This window comes from Nyctereutes procyonoides, unplaced genomic scaffold (assembly GCF_905146905.1).
Source record: "Nyctereutes procyonoides isolate TBG_1078 unplaced genomic scaffold, NYPRO_anot_genome, whole genome shotgun sequence".
NCBI classification, from domain to species: domain Eukaryota; kingdom Metazoa; phylum Chordata; class Mammalia; order Carnivora; family Canidae; genus Nyctereutes; species Nyctereutes procyonoides.
Window position 1 is genome coordinate 129,811 of NW_026575049.1, and position 20,139 is coordinate 149,949.

Here is a 20,139-nt window from a genome sequence, read left to right on the forward strand (position 1 = left end):
GAGCCCTGGAGATGCAGAGAAGCAGCCGTCTCCTGGGGACCCTGGACGAGGAGGAGCAGGACTCAACAAAGAAGCCAGAGGTTTTGTCCTGAAATATTTTTTAATAAATAGACAAAATCCACTAGATTGATGCACCAAACTAAGGTCAGAAGAGACAGGAAAGAGCCCCTGAGTCAGCAACACAACCTCCTCCCCACCCCTCTGGGCTTAAGGCACTTTCAGGGGGACAAGTCCTTGGGGCCCTGTTAAACGGGGTAAATGGAGAGGGAGGAATCGAGGTCCCTGCTCCCACTTTTGCGTCAGGACATCTCTGCCCTTCCCCTGTCCCACAGCCCCTTCCTGATATACTGCCCTCATCTCAGTGTTCTAAGGGGGAGTGTTGGGGGGCGCTCCTTGTAAGGGTGCAGGGAGACACCTATGCCTCATCCTGATGGGACACCAGCAACCCACTCTACCATCTTCATCCCAAGGAGCCATGTCCGAGGAAAGGGTGGAGGGGACACAGCGAGCTAGGCAGTGCTTGACATGGGATGCCCATCGGAGCCTGGCTCAGGGTGCCCATCTGCAGCCAGGATGGGGTGTGCATCGGGGCCCTCCCGGCAGGGGCTGCCCCAGTTGTTCCTCAGAATGGTGCCTGTCTTCTCCTCCTTGAACTGCTGCCGGTCTTCCCGCGGGATCTTCACCGCGTGGTACTGGGGCACAGTGGCCTCGGGGTACCGTGCCCGCTTGAAGAATCCCATCTGTAAGGACCCCAGGCCAGGCATGAGGACTCTGCAGGCCTGAGGCCCCTGGAGCAGACGCCCAGCACAGCTCAGCGCCTTGCCTCCACCATCGGTGGGACGGAGAGCACCAACTGCCGCAGACTGGGACGCGGGGTCGGACCGCACCCAGGGCGGTGCACGGCCCCCACAGGTGCCACAGTGAATGCTGGGCCCCCAGGTCCTCGCTCACAGTGAGAGAGACCAGGAGGGGCCAAAGGTGCAGGACCAAGGACATCTCCCTTGGCTCCTGAAAGGGGGTTGAAAACGGAATAACAGGACCGCTGTCCCCGCCCAAGTTTTTATGAGACCCAGTAGCATGCCCCAAGATGTAAAGGAGATCTGAGGTCTCCCTAGACCCCTGCATACTCGGAATGACTCCTCTCAAGCTTCAGACACACACCCTGTGTCCTCAAACAGCATCCTCCCCGGGGCGATGCCCTCCTGTCCATGAATATGGTGGCCTAGCTGCTCCCTGCATCGTGAACATGCGGGCTTTTACACACCAAGGTGGAAACGTGCCCCTTGCACACTCACACTCAGGCTCCCCCGAGACTCACATGCTCAGACTGCACAGCATGTCCTTGCACGTTTTTCTCTGCACACTCGTGCCCACAGAAAAGCCATGCACGGCACCCTGCCGCACTCCCACATGCTCATACTGCATGAGCCCAGCCACCCCTCCCGACATGCCTCAGGTTGGGTATACTCACCCTTAGGATCTCACCCTTAGAATTACCTTCCGCCCCTTTTCCTAGAACTCACACCACCCTTGTGCAATCTCATTTCTTGGTCCCCTGAATGCTGGGGGCTGTGCTCACACTCACACTCACACACACAAACATATGCATACGCACACACATGCACACACACAATTACCCCACAGTCCCTGGGCCCCCAGCTTCCACGGCCGAGGGCTGCACAGCCAGATGGGCCCGGTGATAGTTGGTGGGAAAAGATGAGCTCTGACTGCTCCGATGGAAGAAGCCACACTGGGATGTCAAGGGAGGGGGGGAGCAAAAGAGGTGGAGGACGGGAAGACTCAGGAAGCACAGAGGCCCTCATCTCTACTCTGTCCCCCTTCCATGAAACCAGGAGCAGGGATTCTGGAGCCAGTTTCACGAAGGTATGAATCTCCCCAAAGACTGGCCAGGCTCCCAACAGTTAGGACGTTCATCACGAGGCCTGGTCCACTGATGACTCACATTCGCCAAACAGTGAGCTTGGTCTGCGACGGGTCCAGGGAAGACCAGGGGCAGTTTTCCACGAGGCCCCAAAGCCCGGATGGTTCCCCGTAGCCCAGATGTGGCATTTGGTTCAGGGTGTGATGACTGGTGGTGGATGGGAGTCCCTGTACTGACCTGTGCACGTGTGCACTTTTACATGGAACCCCAGACCCAAACGGGATTGTCTACACTCTTGTGTACGAAGACGGGCCCATGTAGAGCCTGGGACGTGGAGGTTCTGAGTCCAGAAGTAGAGGTTGGTCTCCATGCTGTTGTGTCTTCTCTGTCACAGTTTCCTTCCCAGCCTTCCCTGCCATGCTCTCGCTAAATCAGACCCCACTTCCCTGCTTCCATGACTCTGCCTCCCATGGTCCCACCCACCTCGTCTCCCACATCCAGATCCCATGACTCCACCTTCTTCTGGGCTGGCCACCTGCTGTCATGGCTTCTCACCTCTGAACCCTCACTGCACGATCTTACCTTCGTGCCTACTGCCTTGTCCTTACACAAGGCTCATGTCCCCCACTAGACTACCAAGTCCCTGAGGACAAGACCTGTATCTGACTTCTCTCTGAAACATTCAGAGCCTGACAGAGTCCCTGGGACATACAAGTGTTCAGTGCAAGTGGGCTGAATAAATGAGAGAGCAGGTGGAAAAGAGAACCATAGCATGAAAGGCCACCTGCCCGACAGGGAGGCCCAGCCCCCGGCAGCCCCGCCTCCCAAACCCTCACCTTCCACATGAGCAGCACCAGCAGCGCCAGCACCAGTAGTCCTGCCAGCACAGCCAGGAGGATGACCCACCAGGGGACTCCTTCTGCCACCACAGCCACGGGGTCCAGGTAAACCATCACTGGGATCTGGGGAATGAAGGGTTAGGGGAACAAGAGCTGGAGCAAAGAGAAGGAAGAGCTTCCCCACCCCAACTTCCCCAGGCCTGCAGCTCACCACTGTGGAGGCATCTCTAAGCACCAAGTTCTTGATAGATGACTTCACGGTGATATTGGCTCGGACAGTCACTTCCAGGGACTTCACAGCTGAGTACTCCTAAGGGAGCAGAGGAGGCCAGCCTTCTCCCACATGCCTCATGCCCCCTGCCCCAACTCCGGAAATTGTAAAAGGAATGGCGCCCAATGCAGAGGGCATTTCTGCCTGTCTCGGGTTAAGAGCAGGCTGCATCCGGCCAGGGAGAAGGCAGGAAGGGCAGTGAGCCCCAGAGGGCCTGCTGGGGAAGAAGATGCCAGCCAGCATCACCACAGTGCTCTTACCTCCAAGAAGGTGCTGTTCCAGAGGCGGCCCCACACATGCAGCACAGCGGCGCGGTCAAAGCTATATAGAGGGCAGCTGAACACCACACAGTTGGCAGTGCCCCGGGCACAGTCCTAGGGGCCAGGACAGGCAGGGCTCTGAGCCAGCTGACCCCAGCCCACTGAGCCTCCGCAGGGCCCAGCACCCTCACATAGAGACACAGAGTCTGCCTGCAGACTTCACTCCATCCCTCCATGAGCTCCCGCACCTTAGATTCCCTTTTGCCCTTGTTCCTCATTCATATCTCTCCCATTTTCCTTATCCAACCTCAAACTCGCCTCCTCCAGGAAGTCTCCCCAAACTAACCCTATGGTCCAAAAGAGCAGCCTACCCCAAATCTGGTCTATCTGGCTTTGAAACACATGAGGAGCAAGGAGGAGGTCTCCCAGACAGCAGCAACACAGTAACTTCCCCAATTAATGCTTACGTTATATAATAACGGCCCCATTTACTGAGCACCTCCTGTCTGCAAGGTACTTATTAAAGCTTCACAGCTGTCCTGCAAGATGCATATTATTATCATCCCCATTTTCCAAATTAAAGTTCAAAGAGGCCAGGTGCAGGGTGCCTGACTGGCTCAGTCCATAGAGCATGTAACTCTTGACTTCGGGGTCATGAGTTCGAGCCCCATGCTGGCCAAAGAAAAATATATATTTTTTTGACAAACTGTTTATTGAATTTTATGTCACTACAGGGTATCTCTTATTGTAGCCTAGGTTTCCGGGAATCAGGGAGGTGGCAAGGTGGCGATGGTGAATTTGGGAATCTGGTCTCTAAAAAGTACCTGCCGCTCTACCCCTCATTCTGCAATGGCTGCCAGGCGGAAGGAAATTACTTTAAAAAGAGAGAGAGAGGGCAGCCCGGGTGGCGCAGCGGTTTGGTACCGCCTTCGGCCCAGGGCGTGATCCTGGAGACCCAGGATCGAATCCCATGTCAGGCTCCCTGTATGGAGCCTGCTCTCCTTCGGCCTGCTCTCCTTCGGCCCTCTCTCTGGGTCTCTCATGAATAAATAAATTAAACTTTAAAAAAATAAAAATAGGGGACCCCTGGGTGGCGCAGCGGTTTAGCGCCTGCCTTTGGCCCAGGGTGCGATCCTGGAGACCCGGGATCAGATCCCACATCAGGCTCCCGGTGCATGGAGCCTGCTTCTCCCTCAGCCTGTGTCTCTGCCTCTCTCTCTCTCTCTCTCTCTGTGTGTGTGTGTATGTGACTATCATAAGTAAATAAAAATTTAAAATAATAATAAAAAAATAAAAAATAAAATAAAAAGAGAGAAAGAGGCACCTGGCTGGCTCAGTCAGTGGAGCATGAGACTCTTGATCTTGGGGTTGTAAGTTCAAGTACCACACTGGGTGTGGAGGTTACTTAAAAATAAGATTTAAAAAAAGATAATAAGATTTAAAAAAAAAAAAAAGAGGCCCTGTGACCCGGCTCAGGTTGCACAGCTAGCAAAGCTGAGAAGTGGCAGAAGAGATACTTGAATCCAGGTCCATGTTGGGCAAAGCCACACTCCTGTGCTAAGCCCAAACCCACTGAAGGAGGAGGCAGCTGTCGTACCCTGTCCCCCAGCATCTCCTGGGACAGCTGGGAGACAGGGTACTTAAGCCCTGCTCTGTCCAGGTCTGACCTAACTCCATTCAGCTCAACACATCCACTTATTTTTTTTAAGATTTTATTTATTTATTCACAAGAGACAGAGACAGGCAGAGACACAGGCAGAGGGAGAAGCAGGCTCCATGCAGGGAGCCCGATGTGGAACCGGATCCCGGGTCTCCAGGATCATGCCCTGGGCTGAAGGCGGTGCTAAACCGCTGAGCCACCGGGCTGCCCATCCACCACACCTTTCAACAGGCCAGCCCCCTGGACACCCAGCCCCTGAAAGCTCATGTGAGCCAGCGCCCCCTGTCACATCACCAACACCCCCGCCCCACATTCTGACTGTACCATGCCCTCACCAGGGTGATGTTTTTCTTCTTCTCAGCAGAGGACACTGGCCACCAGGATGTGCTGGGCTCCAGATGCTCAGGATGCTCCTCCTGCTTGGGCTGCTCCAGTTCCCGCCGCCTCCTATCCCTGCTGTCCACATCCTGGACGCAGGCAGTGGGGGCAGTGAGCATCCCTCCAAACACAGCCACCCCGAGAGGGCATCTCCTCCCCACATCCTTCCCCCTGGCTCCCCACATCTTCCCAAAATCTAACTCCTGCCACCCTGCCTCAACGGCCCTAACCACCCTGCCTAAGCCTCACCAGATGGAGGATGTTGGGCCTTGGGGAACAGAGGCCCTTCCGCCTGGGCCCCTGCCCGCCCTCCAGCTCCACTCGCATGGGGTACAGCAGCCACTTCCCATTGGCAATCTCATGGGGCCACATGATGTTGAGGAAGGCAGAGCCCAGGGTGTTAAGTGACTGGCCTTGGTTGGAGACCTGTGGGCACAAGGGAGTGTGAAGGGATGGTGCTCAGTTTCGGAGCAGGCCCGAAATCTGCAGAGACAGAAGGGACAAGGGATGAGGGAAAGGCCTCAGGAAGCAGAATCGCAACAAGGACTTGGAATCCTAAGGCCTCACCAGGCATCATTCTCCTGCCCACCCCAAAACCAGGAAGGTCTGGACATGTCCCTGCGAGTCTGCAGAGGCCCCAGCCAACCAAGGGCAGAGTCCTAAGGAGAGATATAAGCCCTCCCCCACTGCCCCCATCCCCCAGCTAAGGTCCCTCACAGAAAAGCTTCCCTGTGCCCTCATGGCCTATCCAGTCAGACAGGTGAGATGTCTATACAGGGATGACCAGGAAGCGGTCAAGTGAGGCCCCAAACACACAACTGGCCGCAATCAAGGTCCAGGAGTGAGGGGAGGCCTTGAACCCACTGGACCATCAAACCGCCATAGGCCAGGAGAACCACAGCTCTTGGGACATGTCTCAGCCTCTCTCTGTGTCAAGGAGGGAGGGGCCTTACAGGACACTCACCGTGACCTCATACTTGACCTTGCTGCCTATATCCCGCTCAGACTTCATGGCGCTCTCACCGCGCACCACACCAGAGAAGAAGAGCTGCTGGGGAACGGCCACCCTAGCATGGACAGGTCAAAATGGGGGCTGAGGAGGCCCAGGGCCTGGCCAATCGGACAGTCAGAAGGAGCAACACCCACCCCTCTGGCCGGTCTGCCCATGCAGACAGAGCTTACCCTGCAATGGACAGTGGCAGCTCAATGAAGACACGCGCTCGGACGGAGATGGGGTGCAGCTCCTGCTCACTGATCCTGGCATGCGGGCAGGAGCGGGCATGGGTAGTGGGGTACAGGCACCGCCCCAAGGGCCCCGATGAAGGCAGCAGAGCCCCATCCAAGTGGCACCGGCCCAGCTGCCCCTTCCCTCATCACCCCCTGGCCCCACCAGGCTTACGTGGCCAACAGCAGCTCCACTTCCAGCTCTGTGGTCTCAATAGTGATCCCTGAGGTGCTAAGGATGAGGTAAAAAGTGACCTAGGCCAGGAGTGGGGAGCAATGTGAGTCAGGGAAGGCCAGGGGCTGGAGAAGGGGTCAGGGCTTAGAGATGCACTCAGACAGGGATAAGTGCTGACGTGCCAACCTGGGCACCTCTCTTCATGGGGTTCCCCAGCTCGCACTCCACATGGGAGGCATTCTCGTTGGACACGCAGAGCGGCTTCTCCTGCGGCGGGGAGAGAAGGAGAGGTCAGCTGGGGTTACTGGAGCCTCCGAGCACCCCAACCCCCGCCACAGGTCCTCACCACAGGGTCCAGGGCTCGGACTCCTGAGTAGTGCAGAGAGGCAGGGAGGGTGACCAGAAGCTGGGCTTCATGAGCATCATCCCCATCAGCCTGGGGCTGGGCTGGATCCGAGGGCAGGTTGGTGACCGTGAGCTCCAGGCCAATGACGGGCTGCCCACTCAGGGCAAACAGGGCTGTTGTCCCATCCGCATCCCTGGAGGTCAGATCCCACTCAGTCTTGATCTGAACACTTCCCTCTCCTGCCTCTACTCCCCGAGTCTCTCCTCCTGCTGGCTGCCCCACAGCTCCCTCCACTCCAGTCCAGGCCTCTGGTCTTCCCAGCCCAAGAGACTGCTGTTCCGGTCCGAGCTCCCTTACTTGCTCACCTGAGGCAGCTAAGTCAATCTCTCTAGGCCCCCATTTTCCATCCACAAAGCAGCTAATAACAAGCCCTACGTCCCTGGGTTAGGAAGACTGGGGAGTGCGCTGCGCATCAGCTGCACCCTATTCTGTGTCTCGTCAAGGCTCTTCCTTGCCAGGAGAGCCTCTGGGCCCCATCACTGACCCTCCGCCCTCCTGAGGGGGCTTCCTTTTCTCCCTTGAACTCTTGCCTTCCCCCCGTCCCCCCCCCGCTCCCCCTCACATGGGCAGAGGCTGGAACTCCGAGTCGCTGACCCGGGCGCAGAAGCGGGCCCGGACCAGCTGCAGATTGCTCTGGCAGACCTTGTCCTCGCCGCAGCCTTGCTTCAGGAAGTGGATCTGGGGGGAGATGCGAGGAGAGGCTCATTCCCGGGTCAGGCGGGCGAGGTGGGACGGTGCTCAGCCCTCAGATCTGCCGCTTGCCCCCGCGTGGTAATGAGCCGCCCACCGGCCACCCTGAGCCACGGCCCCCCCCTCGGTACAAGCGTGAAGACGCTGAGGTGGAGGCCCACGGGCCGGCCCTGACCACACTTCCCCAGTGTCCCTTGCTGGGGAATCCAGAACGGATTCCGGGCTTAGAATGTGAAGAGAAGTGAAGGGCATCACCCCCGGACTGCCCAGGAGAGCCCTACAAGGAGCTTCACGCTCCCCCCTCCAGCTGATAGGGACGGAAGTGACCTAAGGACCTGGAGTTGCATCTGAAGATGGCTGATCCCCATCAGCCCTGAATGAAGGGGTGGAACGGAGGACCGGTGTCCCCTCTAACTAGGAACACGTAATCACTTGGGCCATTTTCCATTTTGGGGTCTACTTGTCACAGCACCTAGAAACATGAGGAATTACTGGGGTAGCGTGTGAAGGAGTTTCGGAAGCTCTGAATGCTTGTCACTGTGAAGGATGGTGACATTACTCCTTCCAGCTCCCTCTCCTGAGCTCACCTCTGCCCGCTGTGTGCTGGACTGGTGAGCATTGAGGATGGGGGCCACTGGGGGCAGCCCCTGGCCAGGAGCCTGTCGCCGGAGCCGCGGGGTCTGAAGATTGTAGGACAGAGTCACCACAATGGCCCGAAGCTTGTCTTTGACATTCTCCTGGGAAGAGGAAAGATGGACACAGATACTAGAACAATCCTCAGGCCCCAGCCAGACCTAGGACAGGTTCTGAAAGCTGCCAAGAAGCTCGAGGAGATGAAAGAGAGAGGTAGAGACCATAATGAGGGAGAGGGAGAGCAACTGGCGTGGAAAAGGGAAGAGACCAGGATCTAGGACTTTGAGGACCAGATGTGACAAGGAAACCTGCCATCTCCACCTCCACGGAGGACAGAACTTGTACTCTGGACACAGAAGGCAGAAGACACAAGAAGGCAACAGGTGAGGAGGAGATCAGCCCATCAGGGAGGCTTCCCCAAAAGTTTAAATCAAAGAATGAAGTGTGAGCATGTTAGGGAAGCAGCTAAAAGGAACCAAAGAAAAGAAGTCATGCGATGACAATGACCTCCCCCACCCCCTACCCCTGCCAAAGGGCCAGTGTCCACCTGTAGCTGGAACATGGTGTCTCCACAGACTCGGTCATGCTGGTGCTTCAGCCACACAATGCCTGAAGACTGGTGCTTGGGGTCGTCTGGGCCACGGCTCAGGAAGGTCACACGGGGGACCTGGCCCCGGAGCCTCCTGTCTGTGTCCCCATCTAACACATAATCCAGGGCTGTGGCATGTGGGGAGAAGAGAGGAGCCAGTGAGCTGGGGAACTGCACTAATCTGACCCTGTCTCCAAGATGCCCTCTGTCCACCTCAGAGTGACCCACCCTGAAACCCAAAAGGGTGGAAAATTGGAGGGGACCTCACTCACCCACAATAGGGCTGTAGCTGCTGGGTGTTGCGATGTAGCTGAAACAGACCCTCAGGTCCACACTGGGGGGGCAAGGGTGGCTCCTGAGGCAGGCAAGGCTCACGGGCCAATGCCTCACTCCTGCCCCAGCCCAGCCCCCCAGCCCCACACTGGGCAGAGAAAGGGAGGATGGGGGAAAGCAGACCCTGAAATCTCCCTGCCTCCCCTTGGATCCTGCCTCACCAGACCAAGTGGCCAGCAGCGCAGTTGGGCTGCTCCAGGTCAATGGCTCGGGGAGCGATGAAGACCTCATGGGAGACCTGAAGGACGGGTCTGGCCCTGGGAATGGGGAGTGGAGCACAAGAAACAAGAGACTCTCAGGCAGGGAAAGGGAGGAGCTGGCCTCAGGGAGGCAGAGGAGAGGAGAGGAGGGGAAGGGGCCCACCTGAAGAGCACAGCAGTGTCGGCCAGGGAGCCAACCAGCAGGTCCGGGTAATGGTTCCCATCCACATCCAGGCCACCCGACAGGGAATAGCCAAAGCTCTTTACGCCCACAGCCTCACCCTCCAGCACCTGCAGGACCATCCCATCAGCTTCCCCACAGCATCACCCCCAGCTCCACCCCCTGCCCTCCGCTGTTGTGCCCCCCAGACTGCCCACACCCATTCCCTCCACACCTCATCCCAAGACCCCCCCTCACCTGGGAAGGTTTGACGACAACCCCTAGGCTGCTCCCATGGTAGATAAAGACTTTCCCATCCCCATCAAAGGGAGCCCCCACAGCAATATCTGTGGGCACAGGAAAAAGCTAATCAGACCGGGGTAGGGCTGGGGAGGGGGGTCATGCAGACCCCAACTTTCCCTCAGCCATTCACTTCCATGTAATATGTTCTCTATTTTATTGAGAGGCTACTAAGTCCCGGGCACCTTCCTCTCCCTGCCAGCACCTTACACACATCATCTTTAAGCCTCTTGGCTGCTCTCTGCAGATCTTACCAGCTCCGAAACTTTACCTGTACAAGGTCACAAAGCTGGCAAATGGTAAAGCTCAGATGGGAGCCCAGGTTGCTTCTCTCCTAGAGCTCTCCCCCTTAAGCTCTGAGGCATTCCCCCTGCCACCCCCCCACCCCTGCCCTGCCTCTGCCCTTCCCCTGTCCCCTCCCCCACCTCCCCACCCACCAGGCTTTCCAGTTCCCAGTCACACCTGCAAAGCCGTCTTGGTTGAGGTCTCCCAAGACAGCCAGGCTGATCCCGAACATGGAGTCAGGGGAACCACACAGCCGGAGAGGGGACACCCCAGCCCAGTGACCTCCCTGGTTCAGGTACACATAGACAGCACCCCCCAGCTCTTCTTGGCGCTCAAAGAAGTAGGGGGCACCCACTACCAGGTCTGTCCAGCTATGGAGAGAGGGAAACCGGTCAGTGTGGCTTCCTCCCCAGCCATGGGAGCCAGAAAGATGCCAGAGGCCCAGCACCTCCCAGGCTCCACTCCCCTGTGCCCACTCTCACCCATCGTTGTTGAGATCGGCCACAGCCAGTGAGTAGCCGAAGCCAGATGTCAGGCGCTCCCCAGACAGCATGACTTCGGGCACCAGGCGGCTGGCGCTGTCTTTGCGCAGAATGACCACAGCTCCCTTGTGGTTGGCACGGGGGGCCCCTGCCACAAAGCTCAGCTCCTCTGCACGCACCAGACCCTTCCCCGAGTCAATGGAGAAACCTGGGTGGAGGGACTTACCAGTGAGCACTCCCCAAAAGCCTCAGGAGCCAAGGTGTGACCAGGCTCCCCGCAGTGGGCCCCCTCCTCAGGGGTCTGGAGCCAAAAGGTATAGGTGCCCGCCAAGCTAGCACCACCACAACTGGGCTGCTCTGCCTCCCCCTCCCGGAGACCCAGCTGCCTTCCCACAGCCCAGACTGCAGTTTGGCACAAGAAGTGCCATGCGTCAGCCTCGGGGCCTGGGGAAGAAAGAGCAAGGCAATGGCCAGGAAGGCCAGCTGCCTGGGAAACAGCTGGGCAGGGCACCACATGCGAGACTCACAGGGAGCTGCTCTCCCCTCTGCACACCCACGAGGCCCCAGCCCCGTCTAATGCACCTACTTTGCTCCCACTCCCACCGTGCTGGCAGGGAGAGGAAGTCTTCACGTGGACAGGGGGGAGAGATGGGGAAGTGGGAAAGACCTTGATTCACCCAAACATCACCCAGGTCTGGTTTCCTCCCCCTCTGCAAAGGGGAGAGGAGACAATGAGAGGCACTCACCAACAAGGCTAGACCTCTCTCTGGCATGAGCCAACCATCCAGCCCTCTGAGAAACTCCCACTAGAGCTCTAGCACCTTTCTCTCCCAATCCAGGCTCAGCCCACCTGGTTCTTCCTCCAGGGAGACCCTCATTCACAGCCCCCTAGGCCATCCCCCTTGGGGCATCTTCTCAGGCCTGCTCACTGGGCCCATTTCTTCTTGGAAATTTGGGCCCAATATTTATTTCCCTGAGTGTGCATTGGTGAGGGCAGGGCAGGGCAGGAGAGGAGGGGAGGCCAGGCCAAGCCCCCAGGGCCCAGGGGGACATGGTGGGAGCTTACAAACCTAAGTAGCTATTCAGGGCCAAGTCTCCGGCTGGTCCTGGGAGCCGGTCAGCGGGATCCAAAGTTTTATACACCAGCTGGTCAGGGTCTGAGCTATCAATGTTGGTCACAAAGAGCAACCCTGCGGGGGGCGGGTGGGGGGAGACACCAAGGACGGGACATCCAGAGGAGGGGCCACAGAGTGGGGAGGTAGAGCCAGACATAAAGGCAAGAAGGAGGAAGAAGAGGAGGTGGAGAAAGCATAGGAGAGAGACAAAGAGACCAGCAAGATAAGAATCAGAGACGGAAAGACAGAGAGAGACCGGAGAGGAGCCAGAGACAGAGCCAGAGCCAGAGACAGAAGGATGGGAGTGTGGAGAGGGAGGACAAGAGAGAGTAGAGGGTTAGAGCAGCTCTGGGCCAGGGAGGGGTCCCTACCAAAGTAGCTGTTGGCAGGGACCGGAATGAGGCGGGGGTCCTGCTCCTTCTCTCCCCCCGCCTCGTAGGGCCCGTCGTCCAGGTGCGCCAGGTCCACCGAGCCCTGCGCACAGAGCTCCACCCTGGCGGTGCCTGCAAGGACAGACCTGTTAGTGCCCAGGGCGGGGGGGTGAGGTGGGGGGCTCCTCTGGGGCCATGCGCCAGCTGGACAGGCATACAGGGAAGCCCATCCTGTCCTCCGCAGCCCCGTGCCCACCCCTTCCCCGGCCCAAGCCTGCGGGTCCCCCGGACTTGCCACCGCACTCACCAAGTGGCAGCTCAGCCAGGGTGTGCGGAGACAGGAATGGGAGTGATGAGGTGGGGGCTCAGGTGTTGGAGCGGGCCGAGCCGTGCATGTGGGCTCATGCCAGCAGGGTGTGGAGCGCTCGGCCATTCGAAGGACAGGAGACACCCCATTTGCATGTGCGTCAGCTCAGTTGGCCTGGGACACGAGGCGGTGCCCGGGCCGTGGGGGAACGTGTGGGCGCGGGGGAACGTGTGGGCGTGCCTGGCCACGCGCTGCCCCCAGTCCCGGCTCTGAGGTCAGAGGACATTTTGGGTCCCTTCTCCCCTCCCCAGGGAGTGACTCACCCTTCCAGTTATAGGTTCCTGGGGCCCCAAAGAGGAGGTAGTGGCTGTCGGGGGAGAAGGCGGCAGCTGTGCCCTGCTGGCAGAACCCAAACTGTTCGTGGCCCTGGGGGCGCCCCTCACAGAACTTCCACTCCCCGCCATCCAGCTCATCGCGGACAGCCAGGTCTTGGCTCAGCACGAAGCAGCGGCCGATCACATCCCTGGTCTCCAGGATCTGGTCCACTCGCTGCCGCGCCTCGTACCGGTGCGCACAGGTCTGAGGAAGGAGGCGACACGGGTGGGCGCACCTGCAGACCTCTGCGGAGCACTGTTTCCCGAGCATGCACAGCGCAGCGACACACGTCACTTGGGCACCACCCCGCCCAGCGTCAAGCAATGCACACACCCTGGCCCTGCACTCACTCCCTCATCCCCGCAGGAAGCGGCCTTGTTCCCGCTCTGCCCCGGCAGGCCAGGCACTCGCAGCAGGACTAAGCCTAAGCCGGCACACAGCCCGCCCCCCACCACCGGACGTCTGTCCCCACCGGGCCAAGCCGTCCTGCCTCTGGGCCTTTGTAAGTGCCCCCATTTTGCCCGCAAAGAACTCCCCCCTGCTGTGCGCTGGGAGCATTGCTCATTCTCCGAAGGCTGCCTGACACCTCCACCCTCTGTCCACGCCTCCCTTGGACGTTCAGGCACTGGGGACTGGACTGCTCACATAACATTGGCCACATTCTGCCCACCGCGACTCACAGTAGTGTGTTTGTGCATATCAGTGATGATACAGAGAAACAGAGAATGAGTCTCCATAACAATGCGGTGGGCTTTTTAAGCCCTGGACCAGGCTTTACACTTCGTGTCTCAGTAACTAGCACAAGCCTGATGCTTAAAAGGTTCTCAGTAAGAGTTTAACAAATGGGGGCGCCTGGGGGGTCAGTGGTTGAGCATCTGCCTTCGGCTCAGGGCGTGATCCCAGGGTCCTGGGATCGAGTCCCACGTCGGGCTCCCTGCAGGGAGCCTGCTTCTCCCTCTGCCTGTGTCTCTGCCTCTGTGTGTGTGTGTGTGTCTCTCATGAATAAATAAATAAAATCTTCTTTAAAAATCTTTAAAATTGGGGATCCCTGGGTGGCGCAGTGGTTTGGCGCCTGCCTTTGGCCCAGGGCGCGATCCTGGAGACCCGGGACCGAATCCCACGTCGGGCTCCCGGTGCATGGAGCCTGCTTCTCCCTCTGCCTGTGTCTCTGCCTCTCTCTTTCTCTCTCTCTCTGTGACTATCATAAATAAATAAAAATTTTTAAAAAAATCTTTAAAATTTAAAAAAAAGAGTTTGACAAATGGACAGGTGGACGGTTAGATGGTTTTAAATTTGTAGGGACACATACTGTGTCTTGTAACTTTGGTCCTGGGAATCAGGCCATCGTACCACACTCTAGCCTGTGCTCTACAAGCACACCTGAGCACAGGGACATATGGTTTGTGCCATATACAAACACACACACACACACACACACACACCTTGCACACAGTCCCAAGAAGTGGTACTCACGACAATCTTCCCCCCAGGTCCCTGACTCCGAACGCTGACTCCCAACCACTGGTTCTCCTTGCTCTCCTTCTGCACATCAGCTAGAGGCAGGACAGTGGGAATGAGGAGAGGGAAGAGGAGGCCAAGTCCTCTCCTCCCCCTTCCTGTGCCACACGCCCCCAACCCTGCAGGGTCTACACCTCCACGGTCGATGTCCACTCTGTAGCAGTCAGTCTCTTCCAGGCTCAGGGGGCAAGCAAAGAGGCCTCCGGTGCGATTCGCCTGCTGCCCAGGCAGAGCCAGGGCCTGCGGAGCACCCACCAGCAGCCTGCACAGCGGAGCAGGGGCAGGGGTTAGCAGCCGGAGTGCTGTGCCTCCCCAGCGCTGCCCAGGCCCAGCCCCTCCCAACCAAGTGAGTGTTGAAGAACTAAGGAGGAGCGCTGGAAGTCCGTTTCCCTGAGTCCTGGCAAGGGCAAATTAATACCATGCAATCATCACATTACATAAGCACAGACACACATATGCCCTGGATGAGGGCCCACACGCACTGTAGACACACACACACACACACACACACACACACACACACACGTGTGCGCACACATGCCAAACCAAGTGGCCAGGCCAGCACAGCTAGTTTGAAAGAACCGCCTGTTCCCAGCACCTGTTCCTGACCAGGCCTTCCCTACCCACGTCCTGGCCCCATCCCCAAGCTCTGCCCTCCTCCCCAAGCCCAGTCCAGTTGGAACCCACCCAGAAATGCCAAGAATGCTGAGAGCAAAAGTAACAGGGTCCCAGGCTGGCACCACGAGGTGGTCCAGGCACCAGCTTCAGAAGCCAAGGAAGAGGCTAGATCCGGGCCTGTTCCCCCTTCGTCAGGGACCCAACGGAGACCCCATCCCCCCAGCAACACTGCCAACCCAGGATTGTCTCAGTCACTCCAGCTGGCACGGAGGTAGGGGCAAGTTTCTCATCTGTCTCCAGTCCTACCCCCATTTTCTGCCCATACCCTGAATCCCCTTCCCCATTGTTCCTTGTCCTCCCCACATCCATGATTTTCCCCATTCCTCCCACCCTCCCTGCCCCCAACCCTGTCCTTACCTCCCCCTCAGACACTTTCCCAGCTACAACTTTCTTGGCAGGACAATTTTCCGTGATCACAGCCAAGGCTTCTTCCCTAGGGGAGGACTATGCTGGGAATGGAGGTTGCCTGGGTCCCCTGGGGCTGAGCCCCAGGCCGGGAGTGAAGGAAGGGGTAAGGTGAGGTGACTGGCACCCAGCTGACTACAAGGATCTCTCTCCACAGAAGGAGGGACTCAGAAGTAGATGCAGGGCAAACCTCAAGGCCTCTGTCCCAGTCTCCTTTGCTGGGGGACAAGGCCCAAAGTTGTGTCAGACAATATTGCAGACAGGCATCTATGGGGCACTCTGCCAGTTCTGAGGGGGAGGGGAGGGCACAGAGCCACTCTCCCTTCCCACAGCTCTGGTCTCTTAGCAGCTGTCATCCCGCGTCAGAGCCAGTGTCCAGGGAGAGGAGGGGACGAGGAGTGGCAAGGAAGCAGGCATGGGCGGTTGGCACACATTACCAGCCTGTGTATTGAGACACTATCACCTGCCAAGCCCTGTGTCAGGCACTGGTGAGACAAGGAAGTAACATTTATTCGGCACCCACTGTGGGTCAGTCCCTAGGCTAGATGCCAGGGATATGAGGACCTAACGTTTGTCACCCTCTGCCTATGCTCCAGGCATCAAGCTAGGCAACCTACATGCATTCTCTCATTTAAGCTTCACAACAATCCTATGTGAGGATTCTCCCCTTGTCTTTCAGATGAGGAGACTCACTGAGACACGTTAAGAAGGATGCTGGAATTCAAATCCACATCTGCCCAATTTCAAAACCCATGCATCTTCCACCATATGCAACCGAATGATGAGCCATCTCCAGAATACCGAGACCACTCCAAAAAAACAAAAACAAAAACAAAAACAGTAGGAAGGGGACGGGAGGGTATCCAACGCAGAAAAGGAAACCTGGTGGCGTGGCCAATCTTGAAACAAGTCCGCAGTACCCCCAACACACACCTCCAAACTCAGAGATGGCCATCTCTTGGAGGACTGAGGCTCCCTTGTTCATCTTTGTGCTTGCCCCGTTGGATGCATGTGGACTCATCTGTAGAACATGCACGTTATGTGGGCTCACAGGCACACCCAGTGCCTCGCCTGGTCAGCTCATAGCTAAGCACCAGGAGAAGCTACGATCAGCGTTCAGTGTTCACATCTCCCCTAGAGGTCTAGAGTAGGGAGGAGGGTGGAGGGAAGGGGTCCACAGGGAGGAAAGGAGCCGGTGCATACACATGCCCAGCCTCACTCTCAGTGGGGAACAGACCAGCCCGCCCTCCCTGGAACAGCCTCTCTAGTCCCTCCACCTCTGCCCCAGCCACACACTTTTCTGGCTTCGTCTCACAAACCCCAGCCACCCAGGCCTCTGGACAGAACAGGAGGCACAGCTGTAGCCACTGCAGACAAAAGCTAGAGCATATAGGCAGCTGGGGGCAGAGGGATTCCCTGAGAGCCTAGCTAAGTGGAAGCAAAGGAGTAGCCCACTACCACTGCACCTCTCAATTCTGCACGCGCTCGAGGGCTCTGACCGAGGCCTGCCCTCCCTGACTCTCAATCTGGGTGGCCCTCTGGGGAGGGTGCTTGGCCTGAAAGCTGACTCAGCCAGGGGGATCTAGCCAAGCCTTTGGATCCAGGCTTGCAGCAAGGCACTATAGCTATTCTCTAGCTCTTTGGAGCACTACATGATACGGGAATAACAGTGCTAACACTTCCAGAGCACTCCCTCTGGGCCTTACACTATTCTAAGGGTTTTATATATACTAAGAATTCTTAAACTCCACAACCACTCTATCTGGGAGTCCTACTGTTTAATGCCGTTTTACAGTTGGAAGATACAAATGAGGCTGAAACCACAGAGCAAAGAAGGTTTGACATCAAAGTCTCATCCAAGAGCAAGACTGAAAGACATCAAAATGGGTGAGGCTTTTCAAAGGGTGGATGCTGGTGAAGGTGACATGCAACTCAAAAGCTAGGGACTGAGCAAGGAACCTGGTGTCTCACGTGCCACCAGGCAGCACAGCACCCCTTGCTGGAGCAAAAGCAGGGTTAGGCAGTCAGGCTCCTCTGGGAAAGCCCCCAGCTTGGCTTTAGGACACCTATTTGGGGGCCACCTTCAGAGAGGAGGGGGAAATAACAAGAGACCAAGCTATTTAAAATAACCTAGAATTTGCCTGGAAATAGCTCAGAGAGTTCAGCATGTCCTAAAAAGGCCTCCAGTCCTGGAACTCTGGCAGATGGGGGAAGAAGGGAGGGAGGGAGGCAGAGATGGGGTAGGAAGCAGATAGAAGACTGAAGAAGAAATGAAGTCAGTTGCTTTTTATCTCTCCCAAAGTTTGGGGGAACCACTGACCATGCTCCCTGATGACAAGGATAATGGAAGAAGAAAAATTGAGACCCAGCCTCTCCTCCCGGAACGGGAGGGAAGAGAAATGAGCTCCTGTCCCTAGCCTCTGCCCTCAGGCCAATAGTGCCGGGGAGAAGACAATCCCAGTGGACGGCATTGATCCCAATAATGGACACTTAGTGTGGCTTAGGCCCTAGCCTAGGAAAGCAAAGCCCCCTGGCAGGAGGGGGTGGGAAGCTTTCTTCCCCTTGTCTCTCTTCATAAAATCATACATGTAGCAGGAACCAATAGCACAGGAAACATGACAGACACAGGGCCCACACACATGTGCCCATCTCCCATGCATCTGAACTGAGCAGAAAATAACTAGGATGGTCCTCTGCCCCTCACTCCTCCCTGCTTTCCCCCACTGCTGAGATTCCTAGACCTGGCAATTTCCTGAGGAGGAGGAAGGGGAACAACCTGACCAGCATCTGTCCTGGATCTTGCTCTTGCTCCTGCTGCTGCTGCTGCTGCTGCTACAGCTTTGGGGGGCTCTGTTTCCTGCCACTCTATCATCAAATCATCTACTACAGGTTGCCATAGTCTCCCAGGTCCTCTTCCAACCTTCCCGTGCTCTTGAGTCACAGAACTAAATGGCAGGGCTCTCCTGGCCTCCAGTGTCCTCCTGTCTTCCTTCTATGCCATGGCGATGTTCTGATGGAGGTTATTTCTGGGGTCCACCCTCCATCCCTCCCACAGTGTCTTCAACGTCTTTCTCCTTTCCCTCTCCTCCTGCCTGAAGCAGAGACAAGAAGTCCAGTCCCCCTTCCTGAGAGTATCCAGCCCTCTGAAGGAGGGGAAGTCACAGACCCCCGGGGCTGGAGCACGGATGCAAGTTTGGGGGAAAGGCAAAAGGAGAGAGTTCCCCGCCAAGACAAGAACCTCGCTCTCCCACTCACCCCCAAAGCAAGCCGCTGATCTCAGGCCCTGAGGGCGCGCCTCCGGACCCGCGACCGAGGAGGCAAGGTTGAAGTGCGGGTTATCTACGGACAGCCTGAGTCGGTCGACGGGGGGTTGAAAAACGGAGAGACGGGGGAGGGAGGGGGATGTGTGGCTCGGCACGGGGACCCTGGGCGGGTGCTGTGACTCACCAGCTCTGGGGTCGGGGCTGCAGCTGCCGGTGCAGAGCCACCGAGAAGCCGAAGAGGCTCCCCGGCTCGCCCTCCTTGCGCAGGGCGCCCGTCACGTCCAGATTGAAGGCGACAGCCCCCGGGGCGAGCAGCGCGGCCAGCAGGGAGCCAAGAAGGCATCGGATCCCGGGGGCCCCCCAGGGACCACGGCCCCGAGCCCCCGCCATGCGGCGAACGCTGGGCGCGCTCCCCATGAGCGCAAAACACTCGCTGGTGCCGGAGCCCCAGGTCTCCCACGGCGGCTCTCCGATCTCGAGTCCCGCAGGTCTGAAGGGGCCTCGCAGTCCCTCTCCTCGCCACCCCCCTCCCGCCGCCCGGCCGCCCGGCGCCCCCAACACCCGCTAGGCGACTGCGGCAGCCGCAGCCCAGGCGTGCGTCCCGGCTCCCGCCTCCCCGCCCCCGGCCCCGGGAGCCCCGCCCCGGCCCCGCCCCCGCTCCCGGGAGCCCCGCCCCGGCCCCGCGCGGCAGGTGGAGGCTTCGCGGCGTCGCAAAGGGATGTCCAGGCTGGCGACCCTGGGCGGGAACCGGCCTCGCTCGCCCGCCGGCATCCCCCCGTCACCAGCCCCCCCACCCCCGGCTTCGGCCCCGCCCCAGCCCGCGCGCTCCTGCCCTTCCCCCTACTCCGTCCCAAGCCCGGGAGTGGTGAGGGCGGCGCCCGAGAACGGGGACAGAGAGGACAAGTCCAGATAGAAAAAGACCGAAAAAGAGAAAGGAGGGTGAGAAACGAGAAGTGCGGGAGGCTGAAGGACAGGCTGGGGGAGAGGCCGACCGCGAGCTGAAAGGGGAGGGTCCTGTGTGGTCCTGGCGCTCCCTTCTCTCGAAGGTCGCGTAGGGCGCCCGGCGCGCTGCTCCAATCAAACCGTCCCATCCCACCCAGAGACCGCCAGCGACAACGGCTGTGCTAGCCACATCCCCAGCATTCAGGCGAACCGAGGAAAAGACAGAAACAAGAGGAGAGAGAAACTCAGCAGGTCTGGGGCGGAGAGCAAAGAAGGCGGGTAGAAACAAAACAGAAAGAGAAAAGAGAGAAAGAAGAGCAAGAGTTTGATCAATGAGGAATTGAGGGGGCGCCTGGCTGCCTCATCCGAAGAGCATGCGATTCTTGACCTCGGGATGG

The 20,139-nt window shown here is 58.1% G+C and overlaps 1 protein-coding gene across 5 annotated transcripts; it reads right to left on the reverse strand.

Moving 5' to 3' along the window:
- Positions 1-81: 81 nt before the first annotated feature.
- On the reverse strand, positions 82-19,331 carry ITGA7 (integrin subunit alpha 7). Of its 5 annotated transcripts, none has more exons than XM_055328604.1 (27): positions 18,984-19,331; positions 14,588-14,715; positions 14,409-14,488; positions 12,884-13,139; positions 12,254-12,385; positions 11,838-11,957; positions 10,768-10,975; positions 10,463-10,656; positions 9,959-10,047; positions 9,704-9,831; positions 9,502-9,597; positions 9,280-9,341; positions 8,966-9,135; positions 8,373-8,522; positions 7,658-7,773; positions 7,036-7,228; positions 6,876-6,956; positions 6,690-6,769; positions 6,473-6,547; positions 6,255-6,357; positions 5,540-5,716; positions 5,248-5,379; positions 3,253-3,366; positions 2,933-3,031; positions 2,719-2,844; positions 1,638-1,750; positions 543-740 (listed from the first exon to the last, which is right to left on the reverse strand). In XM_055328604.1, exons 1-27 carry the CDS (start codon positions 19,214-19,216, stop codon positions 680-682), a joined length of 3,516 nt encoding a protein of 1,171 aa, XP_055184579.1. In that variant the 5' UTR covers positions 19,217-19,331; the 3' UTR covers positions 543-679. The 5 variants fall into 5 exon arrangements, with proteins under 5 accessions (XP_055184577.1, XP_055184581.1, XP_055184580.1 ...); XM_055328603.1 differs by lacking the exon at positions 543-740 and adding an exon at positions 747-1,233; XM_055328602.1 differs by lacking the exon at positions 1,638-1,750 and having other exon boundaries at positions 82-740; positions 18,984-19,330.
- Between the last annotated feature and the right edge of the window lie 808 nt (positions 19,332-20,139).

Coding starts and splice junctions, on each gene's coding strand:
- ITGA7 (XM_055328602.1), bottom strand. CDS start 19,216: ATGGGGAGCGCGCCCAGCGTTCGCCGCATGGCGGGGGCTCGGGGCCGT. Junction 10,976..11,837: donor GGCCCTGAATAGCTACTTAG/GTTTGTAAGCTC, acceptor CCCTCCACCCAG/GTTTCTCCATTGACTCGGGG. Junction 6,770..6,875: donor CCATGAAGAGAGGTGCCCAG/GTTGGCACGTCA, acceptor CTCCTGGCCTAG/GTCACTTTTTACCTCATCCT.